The sequence below is a fragment of the Cydia fagiglandana genome, chromosome 13, assembly GCF_963556715.1.
Source record: "Cydia fagiglandana chromosome 13, ilCydFagi1.1, whole genome shotgun sequence".
NCBI lineage: Eukaryota > Metazoa > Arthropoda > Insecta > Lepidoptera > Tortricidae > Cydia > Cydia fagiglandana.
The window spans coordinates 10,826,603-10,842,390 of NC_085944.1; the positions used below are offsets into that span (position 1 = coordinate 10,826,603).

The 15,788-nt window shown below is 35.7% G+C and overlaps 1 protein-coding gene across 1 annotated transcript in view; it reads right to left on the reverse strand.

Annotated features, from left to right (window-relative positions):
• LOC134670255 (uncharacterized) overlaps positions 1 to 15,788 on the reverse strand; it is a 70,492-nt gene that overhangs the window by 6,190 nt on the left and 48,514 nt on the right. The window contains exons 3-10 of the mRNA XM_063527994.1: positions 13,431 to 13,567; positions 11,294 to 11,494; positions 9,428 to 9,664; positions 6,356 to 6,462; positions 5,299 to 5,518; positions 4,473 to 4,622; positions 3,644 to 3,790; positions 965 to 1,126 (exon numbers count right to left, since the gene is read on the reverse strand). Of these exons, the coding sequence (XP_063384064.1) occupies positions 965 to 1,126; positions 3,644 to 3,790; positions 4,473 to 4,622; positions 5,299 to 5,518; positions 6,356 to 6,462; positions 9,428 to 9,664; positions 11,294 to 11,494; positions 13,431 to 13,567 (1,361 nt within the window). The remainder of the gene's footprint in view (positions 1 to 964; positions 1,127 to 3,643; positions 3,791 to 4,472; positions 4,623 to 5,298; positions 5,519 to 6,355; positions 6,463 to 9,427; positions 9,665 to 11,293; positions 11,495 to 13,430; positions 13,568 to 15,788) is intronic.

Sequence of the window (15,788 nt, forward strand, 5' to 3'; positions counted from 1 at the left end):
TGTGTTTTGTTCTCTTAGAACTAGACAGTTCTATTCGCTTTAAGATACACTGCATTATACTTACTAGTACTTTTATGTCATATTAATAGTCTAGTGTATTATGTCTACGCTGTCGTTACTCATTATTTATAATACTCAACTACAAAGGACTCATATCGAGTAGTAGTCACATCGTTAAGTATTTTCCAACGTGCATTAGTACAATCGACATCAAACATACCTAATGTTTCCACTTTTGTACCTCAGTCCGTTACAATAACGCGAAAAATGTAAACATATTTTTAAAGTCGACAGTACTTCATACTTTCTGTGTCAATAGTCGAATTTCAGTGTTGGTAATTTCTATACCTTCATAGTTAGCGACGCCACAATAGGTTTGGTGGAGGTTAGGTGTTATTAACCTTATCAATTTACAGACCTATTGTAGTATTGACTCATTTGTATTGTATTATTGAAATATACAAACTTCTGATATCGAAAATTTGATTCATCTATTTTTTCTTACATTAATCCTGAAAAATACTAAAAAAATGTGTGTGTGTGTGTGTCAGCTCCGACACACGACTGGAGTTCTGTTTACCTAATCCATACAAACGATTATAAAATCATTATGAAATTTAAGATAAAAACTCAGCCAATTGACTGTTGTTATTTGTTGAATTGAATAAATGAAGTGTTTCCGTACAGCCGTTGCTAGAGGATGCGCAAGATAAGTTACGCGCGAGACATAATGTAACGAAAAGTTTGATTTTACTCCCTATAAATTTTCATAATCCGGGCTTATGATTTTCTTAAGAAGTAAACTTCAATAAACTCTAAAAATCTCACTGCAACAAGTTGTGTCCAAAGAGTTAGTAACAACTGAATTGTTTTTTTTTTATTTACACGCTAGTCAATAATATAAAAAAGTTGTCGAACATGATGCACGCTGCATGCACGGTATTTTTTCAGCTCATATAATTACCTGTAGGATCGTAAGTGCCGGTCCCGTAGTGATGTAGCTCTCAGATGGAGCGCAGGGCCGAGTGGCCCGCGTTGCGTTTGATAAAAGAGCGTGGTCGCAGAGTCGTGGCGACTCCTCGCGACAGAACGACCCCAGCAACGAACGCTTGTCCGCCATGTCCAGCTGTGGAAATAAACCATATAAATCAAATCGAAGCATTTATTTTCAGGCTACTAAGGCCCATAGATACCTTACAAACTAACATATATGTATATATACAATAATAAAAATCTTAAATACTAAAAAATCATTTTCGTGACGCAGTTTTCTGTTGCGGTGTCACCTGCTGGTGTAGGATTCGGCAGATTTCCACCGAAATATCACACCAGAAGTCCGTGCTCGCGATGGCTTCCAGCAGCGGCCGCGATATAAGCATTAAGAGGGCTTTTGAAGTGCACCTTGTAGGAAACTTTAGTAACTTTTTTCGTTTATGTGCGGCTGATTAAGATGGTTAGTATTTTGCATGATAAAATTATTTAAAAAACTCAGCTGGATATACATATTATTATCAGAACATTGCTGGGTAAAAAGTGTTAGGTATACAATATCATTTCACATGTGTTGGGCTTGTATAACGTTTAATATCAGGTAGCTGTATGTAGAAAGCTTTTGATTAGGTTGGTTGATAGCCACATTTTCTTAAACTCAATAACCCTATCTTATCCGCAATGTATCCTTAATGACAATAATGCCATTAAAAGCTTGCGTATTTAATGTGTCAAGTCCGTAAAAAAGCTAAAAGTCAAGCAATAATCACAGTCGTAAGGACTCCCAGCTAACTGCTCTTTAATACATTAAAGACGTCGTGGCTCTGGTTCCCTCTGCCAAATTGCTGCGTACATTATTATTACCTTAATGCATGAAATGCCGAACAAATGTGAAAGTAACTGTACTCCTAACCATCTTAACAGACTCTTAAACGAAGTAACGCCCCACTGACTTATTTACGATGCAAAAAACTTTTCCTTATTAAACTACCAAGTAAATGACTTGACTCAAAGCCGTTTATCTATTCTTAATGCAGCCAGAGGAATAGCAAATGAATGAAACGAAACACCGCACTGCAGTTGGTAGAGGAGTCGGTAAAAGTGCTCAGACACATTAAAGAAAATTAATGTTTGGCTCCCGCCGTCAAGTGGGGAGGTAGTTGGCAAAGTGAAATGGTACGAATAAAGGCGGTGAGAACGCTACCCAATTTTATATCGCTTCTGTATTTGTATCCATGGCATTTAGTCTTGCGCAGTGCGAAAGTTCCGCTTCTACGCTTAAGTTAATCCACATTTCATTACCATACACGTTGGAAAACTTTTTACATTGGTTAAAATTTGTGCTTCGTAGAAGTTTATGTGGTATAAATAATTTAAATCTAGGATACGTTTATTGAGCAAGTGAAGATAAAATAAAAAGGGTTGTATTCCTATTTAAAGTTTTGCTTTGTGATATTCTTTTCGTTCTCATACGTGTAGATTCACATGAATATATTTCTGTCTTTATTATCTGGTAGGTATCTGCATTTTATCTTTTTGAAGTTTTAAATTAGTTATGTATTTTAAATAAGTAAGTACCTAATATAACAGTAATTTTTCAAATTATAATCATATTTTCTTCACATTTACCTTGGAACGAAAACTTCAATATTTAGAAACAGAATGTAAGACACTAAGAAAACAAAACACAAGGACACAGAATCTACGGACTTCATCTATTAGCAGTTCAAGTTTATCATAACAGGTCACCGTAAAAAGAGCATTTTAAATCAGAAACATTAAAAAGTAGGGAAGAATCTTTTTAAATTAAACTTTTAATAAAGTTCTGCGAACTACGAAGAAGGTACTGTGGCTGTGAAAGTTGAAGCGAAGTGTACTTGATTGCTGTTTTTATTTTCGAAAGTTTTTAACCTCTTTGCGAAATTGATTGTGAAATATTTTTCATAGTTGAGTTGTTATAATAAATAGGTCAGTAAATTACTTTATAAACTATGTAGCTCGATGAAAAATGTATTGAAGCACGAATATGAAATTTTAATACATATCTACGTTATACGTGCCCAAAAGTTTGTACGTATATATCATGTATAAAATAATAATGAACGTCGTATACAATTTTAATTACTAAACTTTCTTGAATTGCGAGAGAGAGAAGGAATAGCTATAAATATAGTTTATAAACATTTGTCAAACGGAATTTTAAAGCACGAATGAACCATTTTAATACATCCATAGTGTTGTACTTATATTATTTTTTTGTAAAAACTTGGTTACTTTTGTGGATGTGACCTGTTGAATTGTTATGCATTAATATTACATTTATTTTTATAGTTCCACGCTTTCACGGTGACATTTTTATATGAATTAAAATAGTAATATCCCAAAATACTTATTCAAATATTTTAATTTACTAATTCTATATTGTTCACAATACCTTTTTCTGATTTATAATACTTACTTACTGCTGTGGCGCAACGACCCGAAGTGGATCCTGGCCTCCGTCACCAAAGACCGCCATGCCACTCTGTCCAAAGCCGTTTATGCCCAGTCGACGGCGCCGAGTTCGCTAAGGTCTTTCTGTACTTCGTCACGAACACAAAGTGCAGAAAGACCTCATTTAGAATAGTTCAGAAATTTGTTCTTTTAAAAATACCTTTCTCTCAAGATCGGCATCAGGCGCAGCCCCATCCCAAATGGTCAGCTGTGAGGAGCAGTCTTTCTGCTGGTCAAATCCTGCAGGTTCAGTGCCTGCTGAATGGTACTTCACGAAAGACACCCACACGATCTCGTTGGGTCGACCCTAAAATTTATGAAAATATATAGGAGCATTCCATGAAATTGTCTACCGTTGTCCTGTACAAACGCGAAGTTTCTGAAGATTTAAAGGTATAAGAGTTTCCTTTTCTATGACAAATGGCCAAAAATATGCACAGAAAAATAATCGCTTGCTTTAAATGCCGAGAAAAAAGTCGCAACACAGGAAATACAATGCGTTTGTACGGGACAGCCCGTGGAATGCTCCTATAACACTATTGTTCTGCCTGTAAGATATAATTAAGCTAGACGTACCTAAAAATCTGTTAGTTCGACATTTTTATACCTTTTGTTGATAAGACTGGCAAAAGTATTTTTTTTTAATTGTTGTTTTTACTATACCTAGCTGGACACAATTAGAAAGTCAGACCAAAACAAAAAAATGGTTTATCTCGAATCCAAATTAAAAGGAGAACAGAACAAGACTCGAAACCGGTTTTTCTTCATAAAAAAATACCGGTATTATTGTATTTTTTTGTTCGTCATTTGGTTTTTTATCACTTATTCATTTTAATGTGACAATCTAATAATACCATGTTGCTACCTAAATACATGATTCATCAATTCTACGTAAAGAACTTAAAACAATTAAAAAATATTTTGAGTTAATAAAACCGGTTCCGAGCCCCGGTGCAGAAAACGTCGAAAGAAACGCTAAAGATCCTCACTTGAAAATAGTAGACGCACGAAGTATTCGGCGGCAGGGAATGTCGAGGATTTCTCAGAACTCCGCTAGTTTTGTCTGAGGATCGAAGTACAAAGCGGCACCGACCGTCTAAACGCACGTACGAATGTGAATCTTTGTCCACGTACAGCACCTGACAAAGAAAAATATTTCAACTGAAACCACGAAGAATACTAACGAGTACGATGAGGCAATGGAAATAAGTTAGCGGGAGATTGGATTGTAGATGGACGAGTGTACAATGTGCAATTTGCCTGTGCAGAGTAGGCTTTATCTAAGTACCTTTTGTGGTTTTTAGATTAGCAAAATGTTTGGCTAAAAATTCAAAACCTTTTACAACGTGAATTCGAAACCAAATATGCGACTGCGTTCAGTTTTCTTCTAAAATACATATTTTCATAATAACGTCGAATTAACGTGCATAAAATACCTAGATGATTTTACTATTTTAAATAATGCCAGTATCCAGCAGAAAAACATTTTGCATCAATGTCATATTTCCATTAAGGTGCAGGGAGGCAATTTCGGCTATGGGGAAATCTCGACTAATCGAAATATCTTCCATATTTTACATTATTAACTAAGAGTCACACAGAATACACACAATACATCTTTTTCGCTATCTGGACATAATATGTGGCAGTCTAGTTAATAATGTAAAACATGGAAGATATGTATTTCGATTAGTTGAAATTTCCCCGCAGTCAAAATTCTCCCCCTACAGCTTAATTTAAAATAATAGTTTCTTAAGATTATCGTTTCTTGAGAATTCATATCATATCACATATCTTGACACATCTTGATCATACCTGAACTTCAAGTTCAAATCCCGGTAGATAGCTCAATGGCACTGGATGAAACGGATTGTCATACGGCGATGTATGAAACTCCAACAGCATATTAGGCCCGCGGCTGACTATATCAGGCACAGCGTCCCCTCCACACAGTCTAACCAAAACGGGAGATTCTCGAGTGGGGCCATCCCACACTGTCAGGTAATCCTGGACAACATTGCACTGGTCCCAAATTCTACAAAAAAAAATGTACTCGTGTTATGACATAACAAGGGCGAAACATTCAATTATTATATTAATTATTTTACCTAGCTTTTATCTAAGCGCTATTTTGGGGCTTTAGCATCCCAGGAAACAGTTCATACGAAATTTATCGGCATATATTCAAAGCGAATCGGAAACTATACTTTAATAGTACTTGTTTCATACATGAAACGGGGAGCCAGCCGAAAATTATTTAAACAATAATTATTTCGTACATAAATTCCTAGAAAACCATTGGTCTCAGTTTGCAATTAGGTAAATTAATAAAGTTGGAAAGGTAGTTGAATCATGAGTAGTTGTTCCTGAGTTATGAATGTTTCCTATATATCTAACAATAAGTATGTATTTACCTATTTAAATTGTGTATATAGTCCTAATAACAGTATAATCTTCGCTTAGTTTGGGGCTAAGACGAAATGTGTAAAATTAACCCCAAATATTTATTTACTAACTTATAAATTATTGTGTACTTTACATTTTGTTTGTATAGGTTCAGCTGCCTTATTAATTTTCAATTATGTTTAGTCAAAATTCAAACAACCCGTTACCCGTTTTGGGTATTAATTAAGTAAATAATAGAAATTGCTAACGATATCAAATTTAGTGGTAAAGCTACATTTTCTTTCATAAGCAAATTTCAAATCGGTTAATTGAAATACCGCCAAAAATACTAGAACACTTTATAATCAAATATTAATACATGTTAAGTAAACGTAAAATTATTTCACTTAGAAATAAAATCTATACATAATTTGAGAAGGTACATATAATACAAAAAAATCATGATATATATTCAAACAGTACTTACTTTAAAACCCTCTGACTTCTATCGTATTTGACTATTTGGTCTTTGATATGTATTTTATGACTGTTTGTTTGTCTTACTGCTAGTAAAACATGCTTATCCGATGGTATCTGAAACACATATAAAAGTTTTAGTTAGGGAGGCGAGGTAGCTAAATGGCGTAATTCAACGGCGCCGTCGAGACCTATCAAAATCGAAAGATAAAATAATTTCGAAAAGAAAAGCTCGTATGGCAAAAACCATTTTAGCGGTGGGTTTGGCGTGTACGGTTTTTCAAAAATGTTAAAAAAAACAGTTACTTGGGCATTCTCGAGCGCGTCAGATATTCATACTACGTATGCCCCGAGTGCCTCTGATAACAACGGTATACTAATCTGCCGGTTTGCGTGGTGGGGGTAGGCATATAAAGTAGTCATAAATGTAAAAAAAAAATTTACTCGAGCGCGTCAGATTTTCGGAAGGGGTGTTAAGTAGGCCCCAAGGAAGCTTCCTTTAAAAAAACTGACGATTTCGGCGTGACGATAAGTTACGATGAATTTTTGAAAATGCAAAAAAAAAGTTTTTTTGAAATACTCGAGCGCGTCAGATTTTCATAGGGGAGGTTTACCTCGGTATCCTGAAAGCATAATTTTTTAATCTGACAAAAATGTTGGTGGGTTCTCTTAATCTGACCGAAAAAGGTTTTTTGGTTTCTTTTTTTTCCTTTCTTTCTCCTTGATAAAACGGGGAATTTAAGAATGACAATAAAGCGATAGATACAACCAACGTAAATATAGATGAAATGTAGTACGAAGTGTATTATTTATTGTATAAAAAAATGAAATGATATAAAAATCGGATTATAATTGTATTGTTATGTATGATCTTAACGACGGCATATTTCCGCGAAGCGCTCAGTCTGTATTACATGTTTATGGCAAATTCCTCTTTTTTGCTTCAATTCTTCACTTCGTTTTGCTTACGGTACGTCCAAAAAACAATTTGAGGATCAACAGGCTATTGAATAATATACATACATGAAACTGTACATGTTAATAATACTTTTGTATACAGATACGCGTAACTTTTTCCGAGTCCACGAAAATTGTCGAGAAGCTTTAGAAAAAAAATTTTTTTGAGATATAATAAAAGTCACATAATTTAATCATCGTTATTTCATATCAATCTTTTTTAACACCCTCAGTTTTCGAGATATACTCAAAAAACCGGGAGTTTGAGTTTTTATGATGCTTCAAGTCAAAAAGTTTTAACTTTGGACAAAAATGTAAAGAGACCTTTTTTGTGTAAAATAAAATTACCTTTTTTGTTTATTTAAACTTTTTTTTTGTAAAATGTATCGTTTGCGACTTATATGCCGCAACGCGTTCTTAGGAAGACGAAATGGCTCCTCCACACTTCCGGTCATGCGGAAACCGGCAGATTTTTTATTTTTAGTAAGTTTTAGATTATATTCTCCAAAATAAAATAAAAAAATCGCGCTCGAGAATGCCGGATTAACGTTTTTTTTTTACAAGTTCGCAACCCTATAACTCGGCGGCGTCAAGGACTTATCGTCAGATTAGTTAAATTTAGTCTTTAAACACTTAAATCAACCCCCAATATCTTAATCTGACGCGCTCGAGTATTTCAGACTATCCATTTTTTTTTACTAATCTGATCGTCTATCCTAGGCGCGCGTCACTACATATAGAGCTAAATACTTTACAAGGTTGTTCTATTAGGTCTAAGGTATCTCTCATATCTTAAACTGCCACGCTCGAGTATTGCCGAAAATTCCCCTATTCGCCTCCCTAACTATTTAAACCACAAACAATTTATGTAGAGTACAGTCAGCAGCAGAAGTTGCTAAGCGCCAAGCAGGCGAGGTGGTCAATATTACCTTGACGAGCTCTAATTCTCTTAACAATAAAGTCGCGTCAAGATCATTTTGAACACCTTGCGCGCTTAACAACTATTGCAGCTGACTATACCGATATTAGTTTGCATGCAATTTCAATGCATGCAATTTAATACATCAATCTCGTACAACCTGTCTCAATACATCTTTTTTTTAAATCTAAAACTATCTCAGAAATAAGGCTAGATCATCTCTTCTAAAAGACAAGGAAATCGATATCAGAAAATTCAAACATAAATTTTAAAAAATATACGAAAATAGAAATTACATTAAAAATATTCTATGAGGAATATCAAATTTGCTAATAATGAGCTTCAGACTAGTACGGTGTGAAGTTTATATTAATTATTACTGGAAACAGCCGCATCAGCACCGCCGGTAACGTGTTTCGGTTACGGTTTTATTTTTAATTATTCCCATTCAGGTCTGCTTCTGCTTAAATATATAACAGTTGAATCCTGTCACGTTTATCATAATTAACAATGATTTATTCCAATATGAATCGGGATCAACTGCTATTATCATTTAGGTCAACATAAGGTACAACACAATCGCTACAGATGCAAATGTCATTTGTTTTCAGGTCTCATCAAAAATTAATGCAGCTTTGTAGTCATGTAATAGTTTGTCGACATAAATGGACAAACATACGACATTTGAATAACTTATTGTGGATCGTTTATAACTTTAAGTACGGTCTATGACTGTTTGAAAACCGCATTAGATCGTTATAGTTAGGCGACATGAGTTGGCAAGGTCTTATCGTGCTCGTCTGATAGCAAAGTATTTATATGCCTGCCTACGCATTTAATACCACAATAAACCAAAAGACGATGCTAAAATGTAACTCCATTTAACCACAAATATTTGTTATAAAAACAATGAGTGTAATTTTCCGTATCATCCAACTCAAAAATTGAAATTTCACTATTATTAAATCTGTTATTTTGCTGCTACGTATTGTAAAATCACTAACAACTGGATACAGCAACAATCTATTTTGTGAATTGGGAGTTTTTGTGTAATTGTTTAAGCGAAATTGAAGAGCAATAGTACTAAAGCTAATAAGCATAACGGCGGAAATTGCAAATGTAGTTTGGCAACTCCATACGGTTGAATAAAAATCATGCAACATAACGTGTCGACAATGACAAAGAAAAGCTCGTTGCTTCGTGTACCTTGGTATGTTCGATGCGGTATGTACAGGTGGCGTTTCGCGGGTACACCCCCGGGAAGTTGGGTGACTGGATGCGGCAGGCTCGCAGGTCGCAGTCGCTCAGTATGCGGTCGCAGTAGGTCCCCGGGACCCGTTCCCCCCTCCAGGCCCCCACAGTTGCGTTCCCGTACCGCAACCGCGCTTCACTCCGTCTTAGAAACTTGTAAGCTAACTTGAAGTCGAAATTGTATCCAACGCCCTACAAACAAGGCTGACAGTTAGTTCGTTATTAGTTGGTATGTTTACTGTTGTAAAAGTATTTTAATTTTGAGTTCGCAATCAATTCTTTGTCGGTCTCGTATGAAATTAGGAGTTCAATATAATCCCGAGGGTCTTATTCGGCTTAATTAATTGATCGAAAGTTCAACCCTTGCACATAATACGGCTGCTGCCGGCAGATAAAGGAAAAGCAGCGAACCGTTAAAAGCGGGGTGATGTGAAATATTAGTCGAGTCACAGGCGAAAACACGTAGTTAGTTACGTCACGTCAGTAAAACACAAAGGGATGCTTAGTGACTCTTAATGAAGATAAATAACGTTGTTCATTAATAAGGATTAACTTTACTATGTGCGAAAAGATACACTTAATTAGTACGCTCGCAATTTAAACGAGTTTTAGGATAAGGTGACATTCAGATTACATTTAACACATTCACTGCCAGCGACCCACTAGGTGGGTTCTCTCATCTGTCCGTATATGGAGCATTATCTATGAAAAGGGACCTTATAGAGAGATAGAGTAAGATATCTATTAGACGTGAATTGGATCTCTAAGTCATATCCTGTGGAAATCGTTCAAGAGTATCTCCAGAATCACGCAAATGTCAAATTTGACAGGTTACATCTTAAACATATCGTTATCGTATCTTAGTGATGTCTAAAAGATATCTAATAGATGTCTATTTCAAAATCCGAATCGGGCCCGAAGCCAACTGGATAAGTAAGTTCATTGAACAAGAGGATCGATAACTCCGTTGTTGTAATTGTAACCCTCGTAAAGTGAAATTGAAATTCAGTCTAAAGCAAATGTGTATATTATATCCACTACGAATCTATATGTAGGTACGTATATCCGATTATTACGTGGGTTTGTACATATACATCTACCCACAAGGGATATCAAATTCATTTATGTCGATTATTTTTCGAATTGTATTGTACTTTGGTGACTCGAATCTAATTATACTTCGAACGAAAGTAATGTTTGATAATTATACGTGTGATATATAATTTGAGCGGTAATCATTTGATTTTTGTACAACATTACTGATGTTATCGCGGACATTACTTTTTTATGTGGATACGATATATTTTAAGATCTCGTTCACTTAATCTTATTGTAGCAGGTACCTACGCTATACTTCTCTTATGGCATACATTAAGTAGAAGAGTAGAGTAGAAAATAGTCAACCGATTTAAATTCTGGGCCCCTCTCTTGTAGGCATTTTGTGATAGTCCCTAGATTAAAAATAAGGATTCACTTTGACAACATATAAAGTAATCTTGTATTTAATATTGTATTGTAAATATGCCACAAAATTTACAGCCCAATTATCAATACACTCGTCGGGATTTCAAATCAAATACACAAACTTATTCATCGATATTAAACTTACGTGAGACATATTTTAAACTGTTTTGACGACAACGGTTTCACTCACTTGAAATTTTTAGTCGATATTGGCGACATGTTTCGGGCCCGTCGGGGGTCCTTCCTCAGGCTCGAGAGCCACAAACACATTAATGTAATACATGTAATGAACCCTCTAAAGTCCATAAAGCCTAGAAATATTAAAGGAAATGCAATCGGCCATAATTTACCACCCACCTGTTGGCTGAGGCGGTCCAGTCTCAGGGTCATATTGATGGAGTCCGACTCGCTGAAGTAGACGGTATAGCCCCATGCTGAGCCGCACCACTGCCCGGTGGGAGGGGAGGGGCTCCTCTCGACGATGGTCATGTGACCGTCGGGGCAGCCGTCGGATGTGAACGAGACGAACTTGCCCACCGTGAATGTGTCGAATGTTAACTGCAACAAGGTTATTTTATAATTTCCGGAAATTTGATTGTTAATTTACTTATCTTCGTGGAGAATTATATAAGAGTCTATTATAAACCTAATTATTTAAGTCTAATTGTAAGCATAGTAAAAAATATATAAGGATACCGTCATCCTGCCGTATTCGAAATTCAAGATATTCACAAGAGACGACACGTACTAGATCCATTCTACTGCCGTATTCGAACTTCAAGATATTCACAAGAGACGACACGTAGGTACTAGATCCATTATAGTTACGTTATAGTTTAGATATCAACTAGTTGTCTTTTGCAGCGCAATTCGGGCAACCAATGTCACTTTTACGTTAGATAGAGTAAGATGTCTAATATTAGCTGTGAATTGGATCTCTAAGTCATATCCTGTGGAAATTGTTCAAGAGTATCTCCAGAATCGCGTAAATGTCAAATTTGACAGGTTAGATCCTAAACATATCGTTAACGTATCTTGGTGATGTCTAAAAGATATCTAATAGATGTCTATTTCAAAATCCGAATCGGGCCCATCGTCACGGATTTTTACTTTTGTCATCCTAACAGAAACATGAAATTGGAATTGTTTTATTTAGAAACGAGCTGGATTTAGTAGTTTGTTGTTATTATTACAAAAATAAATTCGAGTTTTAATTTCAAACCAAACAAAAAGATATTGTTTCTAAAGTAATCCAACTGCTACGCCGCGGCAGCGTTGTAGCGAAACGGGCAGGAGCGAAGAATTGCTACGTCACTCTAACTTAAATAATGTAGCTAAGCGTAGTGCTACAAATTATGTTTTCAAGTAATGTATGTAAGTATGCAAGTAGTATTAGTATGTAAGTATGTAAGTAGTGGCCATGAGTAAGCCCATTCATAATAAAAAAAAACAATGTTAATACTATATATCCCTTAACAAGGAAAAATCATATTTAATGAGGATGTTAATTTTTGAAATAATTTAATAACTTTACCAATATCACATAGGAACGTTATTATTTTGCAAAGTTAACTTGCCTGTACATATACCAATACGGTGAAATAATCATAAAACCTATGTATTAAGTCGTTATTGTCTGAACAGAAAAAAAATGTACCTTTCCTCGTGGGAATCGACCCTTTACCGTCGACTTACTAGGTCAGCATAATAACCACTGGAGCACCGGTGCAGCTCTCAATTAAATCGAAACGTCCCTTGTGTATTGTATTTACTTTTATACGGTCAATTTGGCTCGATATAAATGTGATGTGTATGCGTGTGTGTGTAATTTTTCTTTGTTATATTGTCAAAATTACACAGACAACACACATAAAGTTGCGAAGTTATTGTTCGTTTGAGCATATTGGCGTAGCGAAATTGTTAATAAAGTTAGGCTACAAGTTAGCCGGGAATGCGTTCAATTTTATGCCTACATCGAACGCATTATCGGCAACTATCAAAATCCTTTCCAAATAAGCCCCAAACTGGAAATTTGAGACGGGGTCAGGGTTATGTCATCCCTTGAGGACGAACCGTAACAATTAAATGGACTAGCAATATTAGCCCAATATTATTGGCGAGACAAACGCTACGTCTTCGCTCTTTGTCGTTGAACGTCGGATATCTTTGCCGTGGAACGTCACATATCTTTACTATATCGTATCTAGTTAATCTCCAATTCATTTCCCGAATAGAGCAGTGAGCCACGTTTTGAGAATGGACGAGGATCGCGGCGCTGAAAGGGCATACCTGGGACGCTCGGTAGGGCGGAGGCCGATCGGACGTCTCAGGTATCGCTGGGGCGATGCGGTTGAAGCGGACTTGCGCGATCTTCAAGCCGATAACTGGCGGGAGATGGCACAGGATCGAGACAACTGGCGTGTACTCGTGTCGGAGGCCAAGACTCATTTTAGGTCGCTGCGCCATTAAGTAAGTAAGTAAGCATTTAACGTACCTGTATGATATCCCCATAGTTCCCCCCGGTGGCAGTGAAGTTGAGATGGCACACGAAAGGCAGGTGGTCCTCGCGAGGCCGCCGCACTTCCAGCTCGTAGGTGCGACCCACGTCGCCCATGTACGTCCTGTTGCAAGCTGCAGGAAAAACACAGGTAAGTAATAAATTTAATATTGTTTAAGTTTTGTCAGTAGTTGATATCAACCAGTCTGTCTTCCCCGAAACCACTCGAAATGGCGGAGGTAAATTTAAAAATTAACTAAACGCTAAAACCTAGTTCCCGTTTTCGTAAATAACGATCATTAAATAAAATGTAGTTTTATTTAATCGTATAAAAATGTTTATAGAAACAAAAATACCTACGGTTTAAAAGCTAACGACATTTTTGTTGAACCTTCAAATCAAAATCTTCTAAATGATTTTACACTACATAAATCAGAATCTACTAAATGATTTTACACTACGATAAAACTTAACCACCTTACTGGTAAAATTGTAAACACTCATTTCGGCTTGGCAATAATTATTATTATTTGGGAACAAAATCCTGTTACATTATAATGTACAATTGTACAGTATATGTTAAAACACTGGCTATCCTGTATATTCCGGCAAAGTACAAAACAAACACAAACACCAAAAATTAACATCTAAAAATGTCCACAGCCAAAAAAACAAGGCCAAAAATTATGCAGCAGATAATAAATAGGTGCGGGCTGCGGTACCTGTGTTGTTAATCCTTCATACACAAAAATAAGGAAATGAGAAGTAAAAAGATCGGAATAAAGCGCGCCGGCCAACACAATGGGAGCGGCCATATTTTTACATTCTTTTAAATAAAAAACGGTCTTTTGTCTATTCTGACAGCGCATTACATAGCATAAGTGTTCACTTAGCCGTTAAATGTTGTTTGCTTTAATATTCTTTTGTTTTTGCTTAAGGCAAACACGTCACGGACATTTTGATGGTTGTCGTGTCACTCGTGTCACGTTAAGTGCTTTTATGTATAAATTATTCTGTCAGTTTGTTTCATATTGATGAAAGTACTTTTATTTCTTACATTAGTTATTAGACGTGTTTATTTTTTTTATGTCTTAAATGTTATGTAGGTACACATTATAAAATTAAAAATAAACCTAAATAAGGCGTATACCTACTTACCTAAAGCAAAGGATATGCATACACAGCGGCCAAATTTGTAAGCAGATTAACCCACCAAGTACCCTCAGTGAGAACAGTTAAAACGGGTTACTTTTTATGTGTTTTATCCCGCCGGACAGTTTTATTTGCTGTTTGGGTGTGAGATTTGTAGTTGTTAAGACACTTGTCAACTACTAAAATCCAGTTTTTATTTTCCTAATGATCTTCCAACTGTTTTTGATAAAATACTTTAAACTCTCGCGTTTTGTACACATATTTAATTACACAAACGGGTCTACCGCGATATAATTTCATTGTTTTTACCTTTAATAACCCGTAGCCTCGTTTGTGTGATTAAATGTGTTTTTGATAAAGTTACGAATAAGAATTAAGCACTTGTCTAATAGCATTACATATTAGACAAGAGCTTAATTCTTATTCATTCGAGCAAAACAAAGCTACCTCCTCACAAAATAGATGGATTTCTTCATTTTCCCCGATGCATGGCGGCGTAGAACAAATGGTCCATTTTACTAGAGTAATGGCTCACTTAGATACGCGTGTATGTAGAACTTACGTTGCCTTCGAGCTTGTTAGTGTTGTTAGATATTTCTTTGTCATTATCTCTCAGCCGGCTGGTGCAACTTCGTTTTGTAAAAGGCACTATACAACAAAGCTTTTGCATAAATGTATTATTTATTCTGCCATATATAAGATAACCTATTTTTAATACTAAATGAAATTAACAGAAACAAGCATAACTAAACTTACTAAATACTTAACCTACAGGTAAAAAATTGGCCTAGATCGCCGTCAACGGACAAGGTGCCCCGAAGGCTAGCCATATTCCTCGCTGTATAGCGATATTAATACGCTGTGCGAAATAGTGGTCAGTTTTGGTCGCCCAAGGCATCTATTAGGTGCGCGCGTCGACAAATCATATATAATGGTTTGATATTTATATATTTTTTTACCTATTTGTAAAAGTATCCTTTTTTTTCAAAGCTGCTTGTATTTTTGAAATCCTACTGGTGTTAAAACTTATTGATTTATAGGAGAAATACGGATAATAAGTCTAGGAAACATATCGACAACGTTAGGTTTGATTACAAAAATGTCGTTCAAAACTTTAAGTTACAAAAAGATATAAAATAACACTAGCGAAGAAAAACAGAATTATCAGTAAGCACACTAATTACTATTCATTTAGTGTACTTA